This window comes from Vombatus ursinus, unplaced genomic scaffold (assembly GCF_900497805.2).
Source record: "Vombatus ursinus unplaced genomic scaffold, bare-nosed wombat genome assembly UNPS02014798.1, whole genome shotgun sequence".
Taxonomy (NCBI): domain Eukaryota; kingdom Metazoa; phylum Chordata; class Mammalia; order Diprotodontia; family Vombatidae; genus Vombatus; species Vombatus ursinus.
The window spans coordinates 57,778,805-57,803,758 of record NW_020954576.1 but is presented as its reverse complement, the minus strand read 5'-3'; the positions used below and the strand labels follow the sequence as shown (position 1 = coordinate 57,803,758).

Here is a 24,954-nt window from a genome sequence, read left to right as displayed (position 1 = left end):
TTATTTAATCCTTGGGAAAAAAAGAAAAAAAAAACTGTAAGGTAGTTGCTGGTATTATCTCCATTGTACAAATGAGAAAATTGAGACTTAGAAAGGTTATGTAATTTACCCAGCCTCCCACAGCTGGTGTCTGAGTCTGGATTTGAATGCAGGTCTCCTGACTCCATGGCCAGCACTCTATCTACTATGCCACCCATCTTCCAGTTAAATCACAAGAATACCCCCCCCCCCAAAAAATGAGATTGAAGTAAATATCTCTCCCATTTTGCTGGTAGGAAGGAAAACTAAGACCAACATTTCATTAGGATCTTCATATTTTAAAGATAGTCTACCCCCTTCTTTTTTTTCTTTTTTTTGGGGGGGGGGCTAGGCGGTGGGGTTAAGTGACTTGCCCAGGGTCACACAGCTAGTGAGTATTATGTGTCTGAGGTCACATTTGAACTCAGGTCCTCCTGACTCCAGGGCCGGTACTCTATCCACTGCGCCACCTAGCTGCCCCAACCCCCTTCATTTTTGAGAAGGGAAACTGAGGCCCAGAGAGAAGAAATAATTGACCAAGGTCACACAGTTAATAAGCTGCAGACTTGGGTTTTGAATGCAAATTCTAACTGCAAATCTAGTGTTCTTTACTTTAGTACCTCTGGCCAGGAGTCAAGACACACTTATGAAGCACTTACTATGTGTGCCAAGCACTGAGGATCTAAATTTTTTAAAAAGAGACACAGTCCATACCTTCAAGGAGCTTGCATTCTAATGAGGGAAGACACCATGTAAAAGAAAGCTGAAAAGGAGGAGTTCCCGGCACAGGAGAATGGTGGAGAAGGCAAAGAAATCCAGAATTAATACAGCCAGATGGGAAATGAGATATGTGAGGAGATGTCAGTTCTCTTCCCTCTCCTTAAGTAGAGGAGTTTAAGGCTCTACCTTCCTGTGAGAAGGGCACAGGCTTCTGATGAAGCGTGAGTAACACAAGGCTGATTAGATCTGGCAAGGTTATGACATTTCCCAATGATGAGTCTACTGAGAGCTTCTTTGTTGTTCAGTCAGCCCTTCATGACCCCATTTGAGGATTTCTTGAAAGTGATACTGGAGGGGTTTGCCATTCTTTCTCCAGTTCATTGTACAGATAAGGAAACTGAGGCAAACAGGGTTAAGTGACTCGCCCAGGGTCACACAGCTGGTAAGTGTCCGAGGTTGGATTTGAACTCAGATCTTCCTGACTCCAAGCCTAACGGTTGCCAAAGAAGTTCAAAATGAATGCAGCCAGGTGGGAAATGAGATGTCAGAGGAGATAATCTCACATTAATGGCCAAGCAAGAGATTGAACCTAGGAGTCCCAAGTCCATATTCCTAGCATTATCCCATGCCAAGATTGGCCTTGGAATCCCCATATGTCTTTGTATATACACAAGTACTGTGGCCAGGCCCTTAATTTGATTTTTTTGTGTTTGTATTTCAGGAATGGGCCTTAACAAAGGACAAGTCAGTAAAACATATGGATTTGTGCCTTACTGTGGTGGACCGAGCGCCAGGCTCCCTCATAAAACTACAGGGCTGCAGAGAAAATGACAGCAGACAGGTGGGTACAACCAAAAGAGGAGCATGCATCTTTATGAATTCAAAACCAAGCTGATTGGTTTCTTGATTCTGAGACATTTGATGGGTGGGCAGAATGTCCCCCGCCACTTCCATTCCTCTTCTTTTTGCCTGCAAAACTCTACCATGTTTCAAGGGAGTCGCTGTACCTGCCCAAAGTTAACTTCTTTACATTAGTTGTTTTGTGTTTTGTTTTGATGTCTATCCCTTCTATCACCATGTAAACTAAACTCCTTAAAGGGAGGGGCCACATCTTATGCCTCATTGTGTCTCCCTCTCCCACTTTTCACATGAACTTTAAATGTAGTCTCATAATCCAAATTCCAAGAATTTGGAATAGACCATAGGAGACATCTGATCCAACCATCCAGTTTTAGTGAGTTAACTGGGTCACAGAGAAATTGACTTGCCCCTGATCATACCTCTAGGGCCACCCATACACAGGAGAGAATTCTTCTACAACATGTCTGACAGGTGGTTGGTCATTCAGCCTCTGCTTGAGAACTGCCTCTGAGGGGATATCAGCTGCCTCCCCAAGACTGTCCCTTTCCTTTGAGGATAGTTCCAGTTCCTAGGAAGTTTTTCCTGTTAACAGACCTCAGTTTATCTGTACTACATCCACCCATTGCTTCTACTTCTGCCTTTGGGGTGGACAAGCCTAGCCATTCTCACCCATATCAGCCCTTCTAGTACTTGAAGATAGTTGTCTCCGCACGCCCCCCCTCTGCCCCCAGTCTCATCTTCTCCAGTAGGCACTCAGTATTGTTGAATGACTAATTTCATGCTAATGACCATAGTACAGAATTAATGCTTGACTCGTAGACTTAGGCTGCTTAGAAAAACCTACCCATAGTATAGGTGCAGGATAGGCAAACAAACAGATAATATTCAATTAGTCTATAAACCCTTGCCAAAATTTTAGAACAAGGAAGCAGAGACAACTGTCATGTTTCACCAGTTGGCTAAACCATACAAGGGTAACCTCATATAGCAAAACCTCATTTATTTGGACTGACTTGGTGAGGCTGAGTTAATGGCCTTTAAAAAAATGAAGTTTTTAAAAAAGATGAAATTTTTCTTACTTTCAAGCAAGACACATAACCCCAAACTATAATCAGTGTGGGTGCTAATAGTAAAATGGGCTAGACTCATGAAAAACTAGAATTAATCATATAGAACCTTTCTATCTATGGTACGTTATTGGGGATTGTATTTCATTTATTTCAAAGTACATGAATTAATTTTTCAACGCGGAAGTTGAAGGAATATTTTATTTCTTGGGCCTTGGCTTAATATGGCCAAATCTTGGCTTAAGATTTTAGACTCTGTTTCCCCTTCTTGTAAGTGACATTCCAGCTGTTTCTACAGAGAAGAAATTATTTACAATTTTTACAGAACATGTGATTTTGTTAGGGTAGGAAGCTCCCTGGGAAGCACTTCCTATACCAATTTGTTTAGTGTTTTTACTTTCGAATTCATTTTATTTTCCTCTGTGCCTTTTTTTTTTATTAAATTTTATTTTTTACTATTTAAAAGATACAGCACATCTGGATCATTAAGATCCAAATCAGTAGGATGTGACGATGTATGTTTCTTGTATATTTCTCAGAAGAGTTTTTAGGACTGGAACAGACTTTAACCATCATACTGGTCCAGTCCACTCCTTTTACAGATGAGAAAAAAAGAGAAGAACTAGCTTGATGATGGTCACACAGGTAGTAAGTGATATAGCCAGGATTTAAATTCAGACTAGGCCCTCTGATTCCAGATCCAGTGCTCCATCTACTAAATTTTGCAGTCTAGTCTTGGATTTTGTATGTAATCAGAACTGACAGCATAACCTGTTTTATATATGATACCCCTTTTTTCTTGGTCTGAAACTCTAAATACAGCTAAGAGCAGGAGTTCTTAACTCATTTGGTGTCATGGACCCCTTTGGTGGTAGAGTGAAGCCTAGGACCCTTTCTCAGAACAATGTTTTTAACAAGTAAAATGCAAAGAAAATCACTTATGTTGTTGCTGTTGTTCAGTTGTTTTTTAGTTATTTTCATCTCTTTATGACCCCATTTAGGGTTTTCTTGGCAAAGATACTGCAGTGGTTTGCCATTTCTTTCTCTGGCTCATTTGACAGATGAGGAAACTGAGGCTAACAGGGTTAAGTGACTTGCTTAGGGTCACATAGCTCATAAGTATTCAAGGCCAGATTTGAACTCAGGAACATGAGTCTTCCTGACTCCAGGCCCAGCGCTCTTTCCACTGCTTGAAATACAGATATCAAAATTTTTTAAACAAGTTCACAGACCACAGAGTTACCATTTACTATTTTGGAACAATTCCAGGTACCAAAAGCACCTTCTAATGTGCCTAACTTACTTTCACTGACAAAGTGAGGCATTGACTCATTCTTTCATTAGTCGTTATTATAAGGTAGATGGGAATGTAGAAGTTGCAAGATGAGTATTATATCCTACCATTCAATAACACAACTTCTGACTCTCAAGTAGAAGTATTCAAAAGAGTGTCCTTTCGTCTTACTACCCGGTTAAGCTTTTTAACCATTTCCCCCCCCACACACACACTCCCACCTCATGATTTAGGCCCCAATCCTGTAAGGATTGCCTGGGTGGCAACTAGCTTATGATACATTGCTGTGTTCACTGCAGAGGCCAATAAATATTGATTTTTATGATGAAACTTTAGTGATTTTCCCAGTGTCACAGAGCAATTCTGAGATATTACATAGTATTGTTACTTTCAAAGAGTTGTGACCCATAGGGAAAGTCTGCCTAAAGTAGGTTTGGAATCCTTTTTTTGGAGATGTTTACGAGTAAGATAAAAATGGTTCTCTCTGATCTCTGGGCATTCCACCCGTGATAGAAATAGTTCCTAGGTTCCGTGTCCTCTCAGAATCCGCAAAAGCATTTCAGATATCATGTCCATATAATAAGTACACATATCTTAGTATTGGCTTGACTTTCAGTGGTTCCAGTTCTTCAGATTCTGCAAATACTTCTAGTATATGTCTGGCTATATGCTCTCTCCTTTTTCTCCCCAAACCTGACAACTTTCAGAAAAATTCTTCTGGCTTTTACACAATCACTTTTGCTTACCACCATCCTTCAGTAATCTAGGTTCTCAACCCTAGAGGCATCCTCAGTTTCCCCTAGAGTCACTCCCCCACCCCCACATAGCCAGTCCCTTGTCAAGTTTTATCAAGTCTACATTTGCAGCATCTCTTGCATTCTTCCCCTTCTCCCCACTCACACAGCTACCACTCCAGTTCAAAGTCCTCATTACCTCTAGCCTGGAGTATTTTAAAGATTATTTTCCAATTAATAAGCATTTATTTTTTTCTCCCTCCCACCCTACCCCCAACATACATGCTTAAATTTTTTTAAAAGAAAAAAAAAATCCTCCTATCCCCCCAATACACACACTTAAATTTTTTTTGAAAGAAAAAAAAAAACCCTTGTAACAAAAACAAATAGTCAAATAAAATGAATTCCCATATTGGCTTCATCCAAAAATGTGTGTCTCATTCTGCATATTTAGTCCACTGCATCTCTGATAGTAGGTGACTAATATGTTTCATCATCAGACCTCTGGAATCACGATTGATCGTCGCACTGATCAGAGTTATTTGGCCTCCCTGCCTCGAGCACTCTGCAGTCTACCCTCCACGTAGCTGCCAAAGTCATGTTACCTCTAGATGTGTCTGACCACATCATTCCCCTGTTCAGAAATAAACTCCAGTAGTTTCCTGTTGCCATTAGTATCAAATGCAAGCTTCTCTGCTTGGCATTTATAAGCCATTCACAACCTGGCTCCAACCTGCCCTTCACACATTCTAAAGTGCAGTCCGAGTGGCCCTTCTACAGGTGATTTCTTCCCCATGACGAGAATGCCTGCCCTTCTCACCTCTGCCTCTCAGAATCCCTTCAAAGCTTAACTCAAGCACAGCCTTCTGCATGAGACCTTTCCCAACTCCCTCTAGCTGCTAGTGGCTTCCCCCTCCCCCCAATTACCTTGTATATATTTTGTATATCCATACAGGTTGTGTCTTTAATAGACCGTAAACTTCTTGAGAACAGGAATTATTTCATTTTTATCTTTGTATCTCCAGCAACTGGCATATTCTCGTTGCTTTTAAATGTTTATTCCTTTGATGGTTGATTGGTCTTTTTGACTGTTACACTATTTGGGACATCCATGGACTATGGTACCCTGGACAACCATCCATCTTTGATTTGTTCAGTCATTTCTGACTCTTTGTGACACCATGGACTTGTCCATGGGGTTTTCTTGGCAAAGATACTGGAGTGGTTTGCCATTTCCTTCTTCATTGTGTCCCCATTTTACAAATGAGGAACTGAGGCAAATAGAGGTTAAGTGACTTGCCCAGGATCACACAGTTAATACGTGTCTAAAGACATATTTGAACTCAGATCTTTCTGATTCCAGGCTTGTTGCCCTATCCACTACACTTCCTAGCTGCCTTAGAATTTGGAGCTGAGTGAAACCAACAATAGCCTGGCTCCTAGGCAAAACTTTAAAATCTCTTTCTTCGTTGGAAATAATGAAGAGAATTTTTGTTTCTGTACTCATCTAGCGCAGTCATAAACTTCTTTGGTCTCATTCATATATACACACACACACACACGCACACATTTTTTCTACAGTTTATTTTTTAGCATTGATTTTTCATTTCGAGTTCTAAATTTTCTCTGTCCCTCCACCCCTCCCCCACCCATTGAGAAAGCAAGCAATATGATACCTATTAGACATATGAAGTCATGCAAAACATATTTCCATATTAGCCATGTTCTCACATCTTATTTTAAACACATGGAAATTTGGTCTTGTTGGACCAAATTTTTGAAAAAGCATGTTTTATTCAAGTGGCTAATATGTGGATCCTACCCTAACTTGCCCATACTTGGAAGAAGAAACAGCATTCATCACTAAAATTTCAAACAGACTTTATGAGAAAGAAAGAGGTTTATAGAACAGTCGGCTCTCTGTGGTCTATGGTCTGTATCAGAAAGGATTGGTTTGGTGGTTAACACTGAAAACCAGTGTATTGGTTGGAGAGAAAGCATGTAGACCTTTGTAACAGTCAAAGGCAGCAGCTTTGACTGTCCTATAAATAGGTCAGCCCGACAGAGGTTCGTATTATAACATATCAGTCTGAGCTGTCAAACCACTTTCAAAAGATAGATCTGTGGTGGGGCTTTTTTTTTTTTCTTAAGGGTCCTTCATTTAGTTGATGCATTAGTATATGACAGGCTAATTCCCTAAGGAGGGTGGGACCAGATTCCAACTCTCTTTGGCAAAATGAATTCTAGCCAGTCTGAAATGACATGGGTATCAGTGGCAGCCAGATAAAAACTTCACATGACGATTGGAGAGAGGGAGGATAAAAAAGGAAAAAAATAACAGGAAAACAGCATGGTAAAAGTGATTGACTACAAAATAGAATAAACCACCCCCAAAAAGTCACATTTGTGTTACATTATTCTCTTCCTCACTCTCTCCATTTGCATTATGTTCTTAACATAATATGAATCAGGATGATTTTTCAACAGCAATATGTTAGTGACATTTGTAAGAAATCCTAGTTAAAATATACAAACAGATTTAAAATCACAAGGTCCCTAGTAGAAAATCCATTGGTCATCAGTCTCATTTTAAAGACTAGGTCTGCAATAAGGTTTTTATGTTTTCTTCTTTTGTTTCCATGCCCTGTTCTGCATCTTCTTCCTGCCTAGTTCACTTGCCCTTTGAGACTGAAACTCCTTAGCAAATTTTATCTTGAATGCTCTGCTTTCATGCCAGTTGGAATATTTGGTTTCAGAGCACGTCACTGATTGCACATGTGTTGTGTATGCATTTGCAGAGTGAAAGGAGAAGAGGAGACAAGAACGAGAAATGTTAATTCCACAATACTAAAAGGATTTGGGGGGGAGGAAAAAATTGTACGTATAGGAACGTTAGCGCATATGGTGTAAAAAATTAATTAGAATCACAGACTACAATCTTAATGATGAAAGGCTTTTTGCTGTGTTTAAATTTTTTTTCTTTAAATAAGACAGACACTAATTGGAGAAAATAATTGGTGATATTTATTTTCTATAACCACCTAAACAGCTGTAGGGTGTTAAGTCCCCCTGGAGGCTAGTTTTTAGAATAAGGAGGTGTCCAGGTAATGAATATGTACTATAGACTTCAATAGAGAAGTAACATGCTGTATTGTTCCTGAGAAGGAAGGCTGCTTAGCAGAATTACCTTCCCTACCCCCCTCCTATTCAGTTCATGAACAAATACATGTCCAGTGTCTACCATGAGTCAATGCCCATCTAGAGTGACATAGATTACTGGGTACATTAAAAGACAAAAGTCCCCTCTAAGCCAGTCTCTTTTACTTATAAGGCAAAATACACAGCGCCTTAGGTGGTATGATTTGAGGGGCAGCCAGAAATGCCCTCTATCCCCACAGAGTTCCCTCACTGATGTTGGAACTTTTACCATTTGCCATTCATTCCTTTGTGGCAGTCATTCTCTTCCCCAAGCTTTCTGATTTAAAATGCAAATATCTCTTACTGAGCTTACCCATCAATTCATTCACACTGAAGTATTAAGCTCTTAATCAATTGCTTTCCTTTCTGATTCAAGTGACCAATGGGAGAAGGGGTGAGAGGCAGCATTAGGATAATGGGTTCCTGTAGGGAGAAGAGATATTGAGAGTGAGGGAGAGGGCAGATGGGAGAGGGCGCAGAGGTTACCTGTCCTATCAGTTGGTCCTCAGGTTCTGGGAGGAGATTATAAGCTCTGAGGAAGGCTGATTGAGATCAGTAGTTTTCTTTGTGAAGCATTCAGGCTCCTGACTTTTTTTTTTTTCTTCCTTTTAAAATGATGATGAATTTTTCTTTTTTGTTCTTGGGCCTCCAGATATATCTCTCTCCCCCCGTAAGTTCCTTTGTAGCAAAGATTGAAAGGGGGAAGGGGAAGGACAGTTCAGTTAGATCCATCATTTCTGACAGGACACACAGTATTCTACCACCTCGACCAAGAAGGGAAGGAGATGCGTCCTCTCATTTCTTCTTGGGAGCCAAGCTTGGTCGTTATTATTATTATTGTTGTTGTTGTTGTTATCATTATTATTATTAAGTTTTAATCGACAATGTTATAGTATAACTCAGATAATTATATAATATTGTATAGTATATATTGTCATTATAGCTGCCAGCTTCATTTTTATCATCCTTTTTGTTTACAGTGTTGTAATAATTGTGTGTGGCTTTTTCCTTAGCTCTGCTTATTTTACTCTTCTTCAGTTCATATGCTTCCTCCACGCTTCTGAATTCTTCATATACATAATTTCTTAGGGTACAGTAGTATCCCTTTCCATTCCCCAAATCCTGCTTATCTTCCAGTTCTTTTCTACCACAAAAAAAGTGCCTCTTAGGGGAAAGGATGTTTTGCCTTTTTTTTTTAATTTTTTTTTATTTTTAGGCAATTGGGGTTAAGTGACTTGCCCAGGGTCACACAGCTAGTAAGTGTCGAGTGTTTGGTCTGAGGCTGGATTTGAACTCAAGTCCTCCTTACTTCAGGGCCAGTGCTATATCCACTGCGCCACCCCTGCCCCCCCCTTTTTTTTTTAAATCTGTGCTTAGCACAGTGCCCGGTACTCCAAAAAATGCTTCATAAACGTTAGCTGACTCACTTAGTAGTGGGCATACATGGGACCGTTCTTTCTGACTTTAACCTCCATGAGAGTTAGTGTCCAGCGGTCAGATCTCTGGGTCAGAGGGTTTAGGTGTTTTAGTCCCTCAGAGGCATTTTATAATGCAGCAGGAAGAGCTTTCTCAAAGTATCTCTTTTCTTTTATACTTACATGCTTACCAATTTTCCTTCCCCCCTTTTGCAGAAATGGGAGCAAATTGAGAGCAATTCGAAATTGAGGCACGTGGGAAGCAACTTGTGCCTGGACAGCCGCAACGCCAAAAACGGAGGCCTGAGCGTGGAGGTCTGCAGCCCGTCCTTATCACAGCAGTGGAAGTTCACACTTAACCTGCAGCAGTAGACTGGCTGAGGAAAACCAACACAGCACCCAGGGAACGCCGTCACGTTTCCGACACATCGGGCAGAGTTTTGAAGATCGCATTACCGATTATATTTCTTAAACTTTCCACAGAACTATATACCTCAGTATTCCATCATGGTCTGAAAATAGGAGAACCGCAACAGCAAGGCCGGGGGAACTGTGTGGACCAGGGGATGAGAGGAAATGCTGCTTTCCTTAGCTCACCAAACACAGTGGCAGCCATGCTCCCTCTTCTCTGTGAGCCCTTTGCCATTTCTTTCCCCGCTCTTGCTTAGCACTCGCACAAATGGTCGATTAACATCCCTAGCAACAACTGACATACTATAGGAGAAATGGATCTAAACACATACAGTCTGGGGAATTAGGGAGGGAGAAAGGGGTGTAGTTAACTTTCTCACTGAGAAGATCATTTTTAAAGCTCCATTTTTCCCCCATAAAAATCATATTTACAGTTTCTGAAAACTGAACTGTCATTTTGAAAGTTTATGGTTTTTTTTTTCTTCCCCTTCACCTCCCAGCCCTCTTCCAGTCCTGAATCCCCTACTCCCATATAATGTACTTGCTATATTTGAATATGAACTTTTCTATGATGGGACTCTAAATATAAATATATATTAAAAAATATGGTCAGTTCCCAATGGTTTATATGGGTCGTCATCATCATCATCATCATCATCATCATCATCATCATCATCATCATCCTTCTTGTCAATTCTCCAGAAATCTGTTCACACATGTGAAAAGAAGAAGAGGGGCTTGAACCCAGTCTTGAAATGCAGCTCTGTAATGACAGGGAGAGAGCCTCACCTGTTTTCTGGGGTCTTCCCATGAGTGGGTGCTTCTCAGCCAGCCAAGGACACAGAAGGCAACAAAAGAGGAAAGGGAAGCATCAGATAGGGCCAAGACCCAGCCCTCCTCATCCCAGCAGCATTCGTGTCTGGCATTTACTTTGGGTTTGCTGCTGTGACTTGGAATTCACTCTGTGTGCTGTCAGTATCTGTAAACCTATATCAGTTACTTGTATTGAAGAATATTGGTTTTGGTCTTTTAAATTAAATTTCTTTTCTTTAAAAAATAAAAACATAAAAACAACCCCACAGCTCCCAATATGAGTAATGGCACAACTTGCTATAGTCCTTTGACAGGTGCAGATAAATTATGTTACATTATGTAGCCGTCACAATACCAGCATTGGTCTAATTACTTGAGTCCATGAGACTTGGGCCTTCAGAATTAATAGAGCTGCCAGCTGAATGTTTGTGATGAGTTGTTTCGGCCGAAAATAAATCCAGTTTACGCATTTGGTCTAATTGGTGTCCTAATATGTGAGTGGCACCATCATCATTAAAGTGGGCTCTGAATTTCAACCTGCCTTCTCCCCAGCAACATTTTTGAAGTCCATATATTGGAATACATCACAACTTTTCTTCCCCCTTTCTAAATGACTGCATCAGTGAACTTTGGGTAAAGAAAGAAAATGAATGGAAAAATAATGCCAGAAAATTTACTGTAATGAATTTGTGCACAAGATGAGAGCCTTTTGGTTTAGGAAGACAATTTCTGTTTAAACCACAGAGTGATTATAACCCGTAGTAAGTTGTGTGCGTGTGTCTGTGTGTGTGTGTAAGGAAAAATGACTGGATAGTTACCTTAAAGGAAAAAATATCCTTCAAGTTTGTGTGGTAGATCCTTCTCTAGGAGCTTTGTCTTTGTGATGATACAGAAAACGATGACTGTTAGCTAACCCCTTGTAGTAAATGGGACTTTGGTCCTCCCAGGGTCACAGACTCAGAAAGCTTGGGGTGACCAAGGAAGAGGAGCTGCAGACTGCTGGGCATTCATCAGGTCCACATTTGTGTCCCTTTTGAGAGGTTGGGTAATTGAGTGACAGGAACAGGTGGATTTGGGATATGGGAGGGCAGTGATAAATCAACTCTTTGGCCTCCAATCCACCTGTAGCAAGAAATGGAAACTTTCATCCTATTCCTCCTCTCCCTTCTCTCCCCACCCCCATAAAACACCAGATTTATGAGCATTTATTAGTGTGATAATACAACGGAGAAATTTTCTAGGTTGTTTTTGACCTGCAACTGTTTCCCTTCCATTCTGTCAACCCAGCCAGTTGTATTTTAAAGGGAAGGGGCTGTAGGTTCTGAATTCATTCTGCCACAGGACGCAGGATGCTGTAACACGTTTCCATCTTTGGAGGGAAAAAAAAATTTACTCCAAATGGATTGTTTGGAGGAGGCTAAGGATAAGCTTCAAGATGATGTACGTGTGCAATCATATTGAACAAATACTTATGGGCAGGAAGCTCCTGCCCGGATGCACTTACTTCTGGATTTTGTTAACTGAATCCCAGTCACTGATGAGCTATGGCTACTGTAAAGCGCCCCCCCCCCCCGGCCCCATAAGTATAGGGAAGTGTCTCAATTTGGCTGATTTTTCTTTTTGGAGTGGAGAAAACTAGGTTTCTTAGTGAATCTCTGACCCCCACCTTACCCAGAGTTCTTAATTGTCAAACCCACTACTGTAAGGATGTATCTACCAAACTCTGTGTTGTGGCTGCTGCCCAAAGAGGAGGTAGTCTTGCTTGATTTCTTTCAGAGCTAGCAACCTTCTACAATATCATGAGCAGAACAGAGAAGAGAAAGAAGAAAAAAAAAACAGGTGTCCTATGTTATAAGCTATGTTTACATGACACAGTGTGCCAAAGTTACTTACTGTGATTTAATTATTTTTTAAGCATAGGGATTATCCTGCCCCGAATTTTAAAAATTAAAATGAAAAATGCCCCTCTGCAAACCCTAAAAGCAAAGTGTGACAAAGTTAGTCGTCTTCTCTGTGGTGGTCTTTCTTACTGTCTTCATAAGAGCTAAATGATGGTATATGTGAGTATGTTTTGCAAATTTCAAAATATAGTTTGGTAATTTTTTTTCCAGTTGATTTTTAAAAAAAAAAAATAACTGCTGTACAGAGCTTGTACTTTGTTCATTTTATAGATGGAAACCATCCTTGAAAATTGTTTAACTTAAATAAAGAAGATACTTTATAGATAAAGGTCTCTGTGTGCTGTGGTAAAATTGTTCTTGATTCTCGTGTAACCTAGACGTGACTGGCGTTTGAAGGCTGCATTTGAATGGCTGATTTCCCATACTCCCTTGCCATGTATCCATATTTTTTTTTTATTTGTCTAGGCAATTGGGGTTAAGTGACTTGCTCAGAGTCACACAGCTAGTGAGTGTTATGTGCCTGAGGCCGAATTTGAACTCAGGTCCTCCTGACCCCAGGGTCGGTGCTCTATCCACTGAACCACCTAGCTGCCCCCCATATTTTTTCACTACATACCCCACACATTGTTCTGCCCTTTTGTGGTTCAACACAATAATAGCCAGCATTTAGAATGCACCTACTATGTACTACTAGTCACTGCGCTAAGTGCTTTACGAATATTCCCTCATTTGGTCTTCACAACAACCCTAGGAGTTTAGTTACTGTATTATTATCCTTATTTTAGCATTGAGGAAACTGAAGCAGAGGTTAAGTGACTTGCCCAGGGTCACAAAGCTAGTAAATGTCTGAGGTGGGACTTGAATTTGGGTCTTCTTGACTCCAGGCCCAACATTGTATCCACTGTACCACCTAGCTTCCTCGCTGGGTGCAACTAAGCAGTTATTACATTTTGTTCATTTTAAAGCATTTGAGGAACTTAAAGGGCCTAGCTATGCCACCTCCTGCTTCATTCAGACACACTATGGCCACGCCAACCAAAGTGCCTAAGCAAGCACTAGCTTTAGGCCTCCCTTTTAGAATAGATTATGCCCACCTTTGACTACTTCTCAGCCAACTCAGTAGCACTACCCAAGCTTGAAAAGGGATAAGAGAGAAGCAGCAATTTATTTTTTTAATTTAATAATTTTGATAAAAGTAGTGGGGAGAGAGAGGCATAGAATTGAATCACCCAGATGAATATTGTTGGGTCCTTTGCTAGTGCCATTATGCACACTCTTCCTTTTCTTCATCATCTCAGACATCCCAAAGTTGACTACCCTGTCTTTCCCCTGAGAAACAAAAAAGACATCACCTAATTATGTAGTGTTCTTCAGAGTACCTCTGAGAGAATGGAGTGTAATCCCTGTTTTATTCAAGAAGTGAGTGGAGCCAAGTGCCATGTTCATCTGTGAGGTGGAAGTCCTTTACCCTAATTCAATCCTTTGATTCTTCCATATGACTAGGCATTTTTCTTTTCAATTTTTTTCTTTCAAGTCACTGCCAGAAAAAAAAATCTGTTCATAGCTCTTCCTGCCTATTGACTTAACACTCAGGGAAATCTCTTTTTTCATATCTAGCTTCTTACACATTTCTTGATACTTTACTAATAATCTTCTGTGAGTTTGTGTTCAGAATATAGAGAGGACTCTTCCTCAAAGAACTTTCATATCTGAGAATTACAGACCATATTCTCATTTGGTAAACTGAGATCGAAACACAGAAAAATTAGTGGCCCCCCCCAATCACAAAAATCACACTCTTCGGCCATCTGAAAAACCCTTTTTAACCAGAAATTATGTATCCAAATATGTAGTCCCCTTAAAGTAGTCACCTGGTTCTTTCAATGTTGCTACTATTGCTAGAAACATTTTTCAGACTTCTCTTTAAATATTGCTTTCAAGGAGGCAACCTGGTGTAGTAGCGTGCAGAGCCAGCCTTGGAGACCCAAAGATTTGGGGTCCAGTCCCGACTCTGACACATGGCATTGTGTTCTTCAGCAAAGCACTTAACTATTCAGTATCCCCAGACAACTCTGTATGAATCTTAAACTGCAGAATAGTTAGCTATTTACCTATATTCATAGAGTCTTTGCTCGCCAATAACTCCCTATATCTGTTAAATCACAAGTTCAGAAAAATATAGCTTGTCCCTAGAAAGAGATAAAGATATGAAAATGGCTCCCTTCACTCTTCACTGGGGAGGTGGAAGGTCTATGGGTGCAGATGGAACATTGTGTTCACTCTCAGATTCAGTTAATGTGTTAATTGGGCCAGAATGCTTCCTTTTTTTCTTCTTTTTTTTTTAATTACAAGATATGGCAGGGAAGTTGTTTAGTCACTTTCAGTAGTGTTCAACTGTTTGTGTCCCCATTTGGGGTTTTCTTGGCAAAGGTACTGGAGTGGTTTGCCATTTCTTTTTCCAACTCTTTTTACACATGAGGAAAGTGAGGTAAAAAGAGTTACATGGCTTGCCCAGGGTCACACAGTAAGTGTCTGAGGCCAGATTTGAACTCAGGAAGATGAGTCTTTCTCATTCCAGGCCCAGAATTCTATCCACTGTGCTACCTAGCTGCCCAAATCAGGAAATAGGGAGGGACAGATTCAGAAATGAAGGTAGTGTAGAACTAAAGATGTCAATAAACATTATTTGAGAAGAAAAAGAAAATTGCTTTAAAAGCCCGCAGCATTTTCTTCTGAATTTTTTCAGTTCCTTGCGGGCAGGAAATCTTAAGTCATTTAAGGGTAGAAACAGGTGACATTTACTTTCAAGAGGCTTACAGTCTAGTGAGGAGGAAAAGTAACTGATATAAGGGAGAATGAAATAAGTACAAAAAGACAGGTTCTAAAAGTGATAAGGAGATGTTTGAGCGGGAGAAAATCATTTTCAGTTTGTAAGACCAAGGGGGTCAATGGTTAGAGAAAGTTTTATGGAGAAGGAGCTATCTAAGTTGGCCCTTGAAGATAGGGCCACACATTGTTGGGGGAGTGTAGAAATCCATTCCAGGCACGAGAGGGGCTTGTTACGTTAACTGTATGGAGACAGAGGAGAACAGGACAAAAATGGGATAGAAAGTGCTCCAGTTTAGCTGTAACCATGGTGGAACATAATGGAAGAAGTAATTCCCCAAAAGGCTGGAAAGATAGGCTGAAGCTATATTGTAGCAGACCTTGACTGCCAGAATCATGAGTTGAATACCTTAGTAGGCAGCATGAGGCCATTTAAGATGTTTTAGGAAAGGACTGAAATGATTAGACGTAAGGAAAATGATATGCCACAGAATGAAGGCTGCATTTGAGAGAGGAGAGACTGTGCGGGGCTTCTTAAACTTTTGTGTTTCAGTAGCATTAGTTGGCGCTGCATGGGCATGACAGCATGCACAGTGCAAAGTGCACACGCTGTGTGTTCAGAACCAGGGCTGCAGTGAAGTCACGCAAAGCAACACATGCAAGTGCTGCCGGAAACACCTCAGATTCGTTACTTGTTTGATTTTTAATTAATTTTTGGTCTTTGCACATTCAGAAACCTTTTTCTGTTGCCAAATTTTTTGCGATCCCATATGGGGTCCTGACCCACAGTTTAAGAAGCATTGGAGAGGTTATAATAATTAGGGGAGGAAAAAATGCAGATTTCAGCAAGGGTGTTGCAGATGAAAGGTAATTTAGAGATTGAATTAACAGATTAAACATGGGGAGTGGAGAAAGACTTTAAGAGAACTCCAAGGTCACAAGCCTGAGTGACTGGAATGAAGGTAGGTAGCTGAGCTCCATGGTGGATGTGCTGAGTTAGAGGTCTAGGAAGATCTATCCAGACTGCAGAAGGAAATACAGGAAATGGAGCTCCTTGGAGGCTAAAAACAGATTTAAGAGTCATTTGCATGGAGGTAACGGTGAATCCATGGTAAATGAATGAGATCACCACGAGAGTATGTAGAGAGAGGCTGAGGAGGCCAAGACCATAACCTGGAGGGGAGAAGTCAGGGAGAAATGACTCCACAGTCATTTTTTTTTTTTTTTTTGGCTAGGCAATGGGGTTAAGTGACTTGCCCAGGGTCACACAACTAGTGTTACGTGTCTGAGGCCGGATTTGAGCTCAGGTCCTCCTGAATCTAGGGCCGGTGCTCTATCCACTGCGCCACCTAGCTGCCCCCGCAGTGTTTTTAGCAATGGGAATGTCATTGGACGTTCATGGAATGTGTAGGCTCCCAAGGTGACTATTTTGAAGGGAATAGCACTGATTTAGGTACATGTTTTGGTATTTAAATTTAAAGACCCAGTCCTATATTGATTATCTCAATATCTCCTTTTATCATCTCAGCAACCATATAACTTTAAGCATCATGGTGTTGTACACAGAACCCTGGAATTGAAGTGGCTCTGGATTCAAATCCTGATTTTAACTTCTTACTACATATGTAACCTTGATGAAGACATTCAAACACTCTAGGTCTCACCTTAGGTTCATGGACCTTAGGGTTAGAAGGCACCTTAGAGGCTGAGTCCAACACCCTCATTTTACAAATGAGGACATTGGGGGCAGCTAGGTGGCACAGGGGATAGAGCACTGGCCCTGGAGTCAGGAGGACCTGAGTTCAAATCTGGCCTCAGACACTTGACATTTACTAGCTGTGTGACCCTGGGCAAGTCACTTAACCCCAATTGCCTCAAAAAAAAATTCAAAAGGAGGAGAAAAATGAGGAAATTGAGGCGCAGAGAGGTTACATGACTTGGGAAGTGTGTAAGGTGATATTTGAACCCAGGTCTTCCTGAGTCCCCATCCAGGAGCCTATCCAATGTAACACACTGTCTCCTTTTAATCTTTCAGGTACTTTCCAGTTCTGAAGCTATGATTCTATGATCTTGAGGCTACAAGGCAGGGATTTGGCTTTATGATTATTATCATTATTATTATTTCATATTTATATATTCCTTTGTTTTAAAAAACATGTTCCCCACAACTTTGTGTAATATAGGGAGTATAAATATTATCATTACTACTAACAGATTAGGAAATGGAGGCTCAGTTAAATGATTTGTCCATAGTCACCTAACTATTAAAGGCAGCTAGGTGGCTACTCTACTCTAGGTGGATAGAGCACTAGGCCTGAAATCAGGAGGACTTGAGTTCAAATCTAGCCTCAGACATTTATTAGCTGTGTGACCTTGGACAAGTCATTTGACCTTTATCTGCCTCATTTTCCTCAATTCTAAAATGGGGATAATAACAGCATCTACGTCACAGGATTGTTGCAAGGATAAAATGAGATAAAATTCGTAAAGCACTTATCACAGTGACTAGCTCATAGTAGGCCCTTAATAAATACTTATTCCCTTCCCACTTACTAAATTCTGGAACTGTCTGACCATTCAATACATATTTATTATGTGCTATGGCCAAAGCTCTGTGCTAGGTACAAAGTTGCCTAAGACATTGTCATAGTGTCATTTTGGAGAGTCCAATCCTATCATTTTAATGTTGAGGAAACTTAGACCCTGAGAGGTTAAGTAATTTGCCTGGCTCCTAGCTCAGTGCCTGACACATAATAATCACCTAAATATATTTGTTGATTGATAGATTGCCAGAGTCACATAGGTAGAAAATAGATAAGCTAGGATTTGAACTCAGGTCTTTCTGATTTCAACTGTATCACACTGTCTCCCAATCTGCCCTCAAATAGTTTAAAATCTAGTAGAGGATAAGAAACAGATATACACATACCTACATTGTAAGGTAGCATGTGATACATGCTTTATGAGTGAAAATGGCCTTCTTACTATTCAATATAACCAATATCAATATTAATATTTTGTTGTATTTATGAACACCAGATAGCTTAGCATCTAAATACTTAAAGGAAAAGTTAATTGAATTATAGGGAGTAGTCAGTAAAACTCTAATTGTGGAGAACCTCAATTATCTCTTTCATCCATAGAAAAATCTAACAAAAGGTTAAACAAGAAAGACATCAAGGACCTGAATGGAACATTAGAATAATTATAGATCACAAATCTCTAGAGATTACATACTTCTCAGTTTATCATCTCACCTTTACAGAAATTAACCATGTATTGCAATAGGCATAAAAACCTCACAAACATAATCAGGAAAGCAAAAATACTAAAGACATCCTTGACTGACCACAAGGCAATTAATTCATACTACATAAAGGTCCACTGAAAAAAGGATTAAAAATTAATTGGAGATGAGATTATTCAATCTCAAAGAATTTGTGTGTCAAAGATCAAATCATTGGAGCAATAGAAAATTTCATCAAAGAAAGTGGCAAGACGACATAACCAAAATTTATGGGATGCCACTAAAGCAATTAGTAGGAGAAATTTTGTATCTCTAAACTTATGTCTTTAAGAACCAAAGTGGAAATTCTGAACATCAAAAAAAGAGATTAACAAAACCGAAAGAAAAAAATAAACCTTGAATTGATAAAATGATGATTTGGGTCTTTGAAAAAGAACAATAAAAACTATTAAAATAGATAATTAGCTAGTCTAACTTAGCTAGTTGTTTTTTTAAAGGAGTTAAACCAAATTGCTTGTATCAAAAATTTAAAAAGAGACTTTATAATTAAAAAAGAAATAAAGAAAATCATCAAATATGACTTTGGCCAATATATACCATCAAAACTGTTAACTTAGATGAAATGGATAAACATTTACAAAAATATAAAATCCCCAGATTAAGAAAAGAACTAGATTATTTAAATAACCCAATATCAGAAACAAAAAATTGAACAAGCCATAGGTGATATTACCAAAGAAAAACAACCCTGATCAAGATAGATTTACAAGGGAATGCTGTCAAACATTCAACTAATAATTAAGTCAAATATTACATGAACTTCCAAAACAAGAAAAGAAGGGATGATATCAAATGCCTTCTACGAAAAAATTATGATCTTTATACTTAAACCAGGTAGGGTCAGCCTCGCCTTCTTACATTGTGTCACTTTACAAGGAATTGCTCAGACTTTGAAGAATATTCACCATTTTAGTGGCAGCATCATCAGTCTAGAGAGTTTTCAATTCTGATTTCCCAAAGCATTCAGCTTCCTAACTTTCAGGTATGGAATGTTGCATGGTCAGCCCAGTACCGGCCCTAGGCTACTATTAGGTTCACAGCCAGTAGGTGAGAAATGGTGCTGTAGAAGTGCCTATGCTAAAGGAACACCACCATTTTAATGCCTGCAGAAGCTGCTCCTAGTTTGGAAGGGGCAAAGCTGCCTGGGACTTGGGAGAACCCATGGCATCATGCCTAAAATTCGGCATCTGCAGGGACATTGAAATCTCTCAGGGCTGCCAATAATGCTTTAGAATCTATGCTCAAACTCTGGCATCAGTAGAGAGGAGAATCCTTAATGTCTACAACCTTGTCAGAATACAGTATGTGGGGAGGGGAAGAGGAGAAATCCTTAAGCTGGGCCTCTGTTTATTTCTCCTTTCTTTTCCCCCAGCTTCTCCTGTGATTCTTTCAAAAATTCCTGCCTCAGAGCTTTGCCCTCCTGGAACAGAAATAGTCTTTCTTGTGCCAAAGCCTTGTAGGAACATAGCAGACAGCCAGAAAAGTTCTTACACTTAAAGAGTTGTTGATTGCCTAAGAAAGAAATACAAAGATTGCACAATTCCCAGCAGATCTATACTAAAATGGTTTATTTAATTTCTGTAACTCCTGAAACTCAAATTCTTATGGGGCAGTACTCCTGAAAACTCTGATGACTCCCACAAGGAACTGCCTACCATTCTCCATTCTCCCCCCTTACCCTACCCCCCCCAAAAAAACACAAACAAAAAACAAATCAAGATGCAATCTCAGTCACTAGCTATCTTGAAGATTCCCCACTGGAGAAATTCCAAGCTCTTCTATAAACTCTTATGCAGTGCTTGTCTTGCTTACTTTACAGCGATATTTTGAAAATCAAAGGAGATAAGTCATGAAGAGGCAGTGTGATAGAGAGGACAGACCACTGGATTTGGAGTAGGAAGACCAAGGTTCTAATCTTTGCTCTGCTCTTACTACCTGTTTGACTTTGGACTATGGATGATTGAATGAATGAATAACTGTTTATTAAGTTCTTACTTTGTGCTAAACACTGGAGATTCAGTGGCCCTGACCTTAAGGAGTTTAGATTCTAATGTAGCTTGATGGAGGAGGATACTTTGGTCTGGAAAGTCACTGGGATGGTGAGTAGGTCCATAGAGGAGTAGATTGATACACCCCATCCAGGAATAATGATAGTGTTGTTTCACTCAAGGTTCATGATTCCAGAAAGGAGAGGGAGAGGGGTTGTGACAGTGCAGATGAAAGATGAGATAGTGAAGAGGAAAGGTTATTGGAGGCAGTTGGTAAGGAGGCTGTGACGAGGTCTCCTTAGAAGAAGAAATGAAGGCAAGTGTCTAAAATAGTATTCTGATAATGGTAGTCATCAATCAGGAGAGCAAAGCATCAGAATGGAAGTTCCTCTGGTCATGGTCTCTGGTGTGATGTTATGGAAGAGGTAGCCAGAAAGGAGAGAAAGGGAGATGTGGAAAGTTTAATGCCTGAAGCAAGTAGCCCTATACTCAGAGGTGACAGACAAGCTTCTCCCTCCCTAGCTTCCTCAGACAGGACAGTAGGAAACCAAGTTCCTCCATGTCTCTCCTCCTCCCCAACAATCAACACAGGTTTCCATACGTCTATTTGGCTCCCTCCTGGTAAATAGACTGTACCACTGGAAACAGCACTTGACATTTGGGGACCAAAGGCAGAAAAACAAAAGTCTCCACCAGCTGTTATTCTCTGACCTCTCTGGGCCTCAGTCTCTTCATCTATAAAATTAGGGAGAGAAATTAGATGACTGCTAAAGTCCCTTCCAATTCTAAATCCATTACCCTGCATTTGGAAAAAAAACAAAAACAAAACAAAACTACAGTTCTGTGTAAATGTAAAATGACGTTTTTCATTATATATTGTCAAACTAAAGCAGCAGTGCTCTGTAACTTTCTCACTTCTCCACCCTATGACAAACAGCATGATATTTAGGGGAGACAGCATGAAATTTAGGGAGGGGGCATCTTAGCTGTCTTCAAGTATTTGAAGTGCTTTCATGTACAAGAGTTGTTAAACTTTCTACATAGTCCCAGAGGACACAACCAGCACTTACGAGTGAAAATTGTGAGTGAGAGGCAGATTTTGGCTCAAGGTGAGGAAGTTCTTTCCAATGATTAGAGTTGCCCAAATGTAGAATGAGCCGCTTCAGAAGGCAGTGGGTTCCCCCTTCCTAGAGGTCTTCATGCAAAGGTTGAAAAACATTTGGTGTTATTGGAGAGAGGATTCCTGTGTAGGTAGGGGTCAGATTAGATAACCACTCTAAAGTCCTTTCCTCCCTACTCCTAGGATCCTAGGATTTTCTGTTGGAGGCCATCAAGTGGTAGAACTGAGATGTGTTTGGGGCTCTTTGCTTCCATAGAATTCTTAGTTTCAAGCATTTCTTTTCAATGGAGTCGTTTAAAAACAATTCAATAAACCTGCAGGTTCTCAAGCCACACAGCTTTCCAAGCTATCATAGTAAATGTAAGACACATGCCACATTTTCTCTTTTTCTGGAAGTGGATTCACATGGTTATTGATCCATGTTGAGAAATTTTAAAAAACTTCCCATGTGTCAGTACAGTTGAATTGTTAGGCTAACATATGGAAACTGGAAGCAGGCCAGGGTTAGCCAACCATTCTTTCATGTCCTCAGCATATCTGTGGGATCGTTTTTTCACCCATCCTTAGATTTAATTTCTTACCTTCGTTTTTTCTTTTTCCTCCTCCAAGAAGCTAGCTATAATTTTTTAATTCTTTTTTTTTATTGTGAACTGAACAATCATCAAAATTCACAAACACTTCAAGATATAGAAAACAACAATAGGGAACAGGATTGTATTCTAGCTATAAACTTAACTACCCCTTCAGCCTCTTCATAAGCAGCAGGTTTCTGAGAAGAAGAACCAAATAACAGGGGGGTAGCTACTCTGCGTTGACCTTTGTTACTTCCTGTCTCATCCAGCCTTCTCACATGGATCTGCTTTTTCAGAAAATCCCACCTCTCTCCAACTGCTGGAGGAAATTTAGTATCTGGGAACTTCACTTTGTAATTTCATTTTTGAGTCTTTGGGTTCAAGGACCTTGGAGTGCCAGAACTTATTTTAAAAATCAAAATAGGTGATGAAATGGATAATGATTGCATAAGACATTCAAATAGCACATGTTAAGAACAGCATGGAGAAAAGAATCACCCACTGTTCCCCACAAAATAGAAACACCAGCAATGACTGTACCCCAGGGACCATAGCTTTCTGGTCTCTCTTCTAACCTCAGGAATAACAATAACAGCTTTCATTTTGCCAAGGAAGATTAGTGTGTGTGTGTGTGTGTGTGTGTGTGTGTGTATATGTATATACGTATGTATATTGTATGTGTATGCACATATAATATATGTGTATGGTATGTGGGTGTGTGTATATGCATGTATGTATGTGAGTATGTATATGTGTATGTGTCTATATATATTTACATATATAAAATTTCATTTTAGGTTTTATGGCCACTTGATAAAGTAAGCACTATTACCATCCCCATTTATAGATAGGAGAGTAGTCTTTGACCAACTTTAGATTGCCCCCCTAATAGTGTTAATGGGTTAACAAAGTATTAGTACCCTGTCTTCCCTACATGAAGTATGAAAGTTTTTTTGTGTGATGGAACTTGAGGGGGTAGCTTGGAATTGGCTGGATGAAAATCGGCCACACCCCTAAAAGGCCCATAAAAAGCTAATGTCCCCAGCTCTGGAACTAGTCCTGACTGGGAGAGTCATACTTGTAGGCCTGTTTCATTAGAAAGATGGTGGAATTTGCATCCCACCCATATCACCCCACACTACTATCAGCCACAGATGCTTTGAATTGGAGCTACTTTCTCAGTCAGAAGCAGCAAAATAATTTCTCTGCCAAGTCATTCCCTGCTGGTTGCAGTGCCTTTTCTTTGGAAGGAAACACATACAAATACAAATACATGTATATGTACGTGTGTGTGTGTACATACATATATATGAAAATAGAGCATGCATATATAAACACATATGTAATAGAAATCTATTATATATATACATCTGGTATAAATATATGTAATATATAATATAAATATAATCCTATGTAATATAAAAGCATATATATGCACACACATTATCTCTCCCAATAAAATGTAATTTCCCTGAGAGTTTAGTTAGTTTAATTTTTGTCTTTTTATCACCAGTGCCTGGTACATAGTAAGTGCTTAACAAATGCTTAAGTGACTTGTCCATATTCATCCAGCTACCTACTAAGTGTTGAAAGTAGAATTGAAACCTAGGTCTTTCTAATTCCATTTTCCACTGGACAGAGAACACAGATTGGAAATGGAATCCAGTATAGTATCTCTTAAATCTCCTTCCATCCTACCTGAAAAGGAAAATGACTATGGGAATATAGTTAGCTGATTCCTCATAGTTTTTTGAGTATTTTAATTCGCATCATCTTTTCAAATCAACCCAGCTGGGCTTATCCGAGTTGATATTTTGATTGGATACGTAGTATACTTCTGTTATGTTTTTTGGGTTTGGGGTCAGCTTTCTGGAAGAAAAAACTATTTGATTTGGACACTGTTCTTTCTTGGATTATTTAGGAGCAAGCTTTCTAGGACAAGAACTGATAGTTTACTTGATAGGGTCTTTATTATGTTCATTGTTGAAGATAAGAAGGCCTAGAAAAAAGAGAAAACAATTTTTCCTGAGGATGCAGTCATGTTGACTGATTTGTTTTTCTCCTCAGCAGGTTCTACAATGAATGATTTCATGGATTTTTCTTCCTACCAGTTGACAGCAGGGTCTCAGAATATGGATAAACTTTCCTGCAGAGGCACATTCCAAAAAAGTGGAAGATTGGCATCAAAGTTGCCAGAATTATGCATTTTTTCCTGAGTCTAAAATCGTCATTTTGAAAGATGATTTTGGAAGCCATTGAAGGTTACAGTCTCAGTTTCCTAATTCTACCTTCTCTGGTAGGCCCCATTTTCCTTTGAAAGAAGGCCTGACACTTCTTCCTTTCCCAGAATCTCAGAATCACAGAATCTCAGAATTTATAGGGATCTCAGAGGTCTTCTGAAAGTCCAAATCATATCTGAAAAGGAACCCTTCTTTCTATTACAACTATATCCTAATTGGCATGAGTATTAAATCCCATAAAGAGGTTCCAAATTTCCTTTGGGCTAGAACAAAATATTATTTTTTACACATATTATACGTTTGGATAATTTAAATCCAAATAATGCTACCACTTCATGGGATCTATTATTTCCTCTATTTGAATCTTAGAGGTAGCTAAATGATAACAGCAGATAACACATTGGCCTGGAGCCAGGAAGACTGGAGTTCAAGTCTGACCTCAGACAATTACTAACTGTGTGATGTTTGT

At 39.7% G+C, this 24,954-nt stretch overlaps 1 protein-coding gene across 1 annotated transcript in view; it reads left to right on the top strand.

The window, feature by feature from the left end:
* Positions 1-12,378, top strand: part of LOC114049909 (polypeptide N-acetylgalactosaminyltransferase 2) — a 250,497-nt gene extending 238,119 nt beyond the window's left edge. The window contains exons 15-16 of the mRNA XM_027871357.1: positions 1,460-1,579; positions 9,524-12,378. Of these exons, the coding sequence (XP_027727158.1) occupies positions 1,460-1,579; positions 9,524-9,679 (276 nt within the window). The 3' untranslated portion in view covers positions 9,680-12,378. The remainder of the gene's footprint in view (positions 1-1,459; positions 1,580-9,523) is intronic.
* The last annotated feature ends 12,576 nt before the right edge of the window (positions 12,379-24,954 follow it).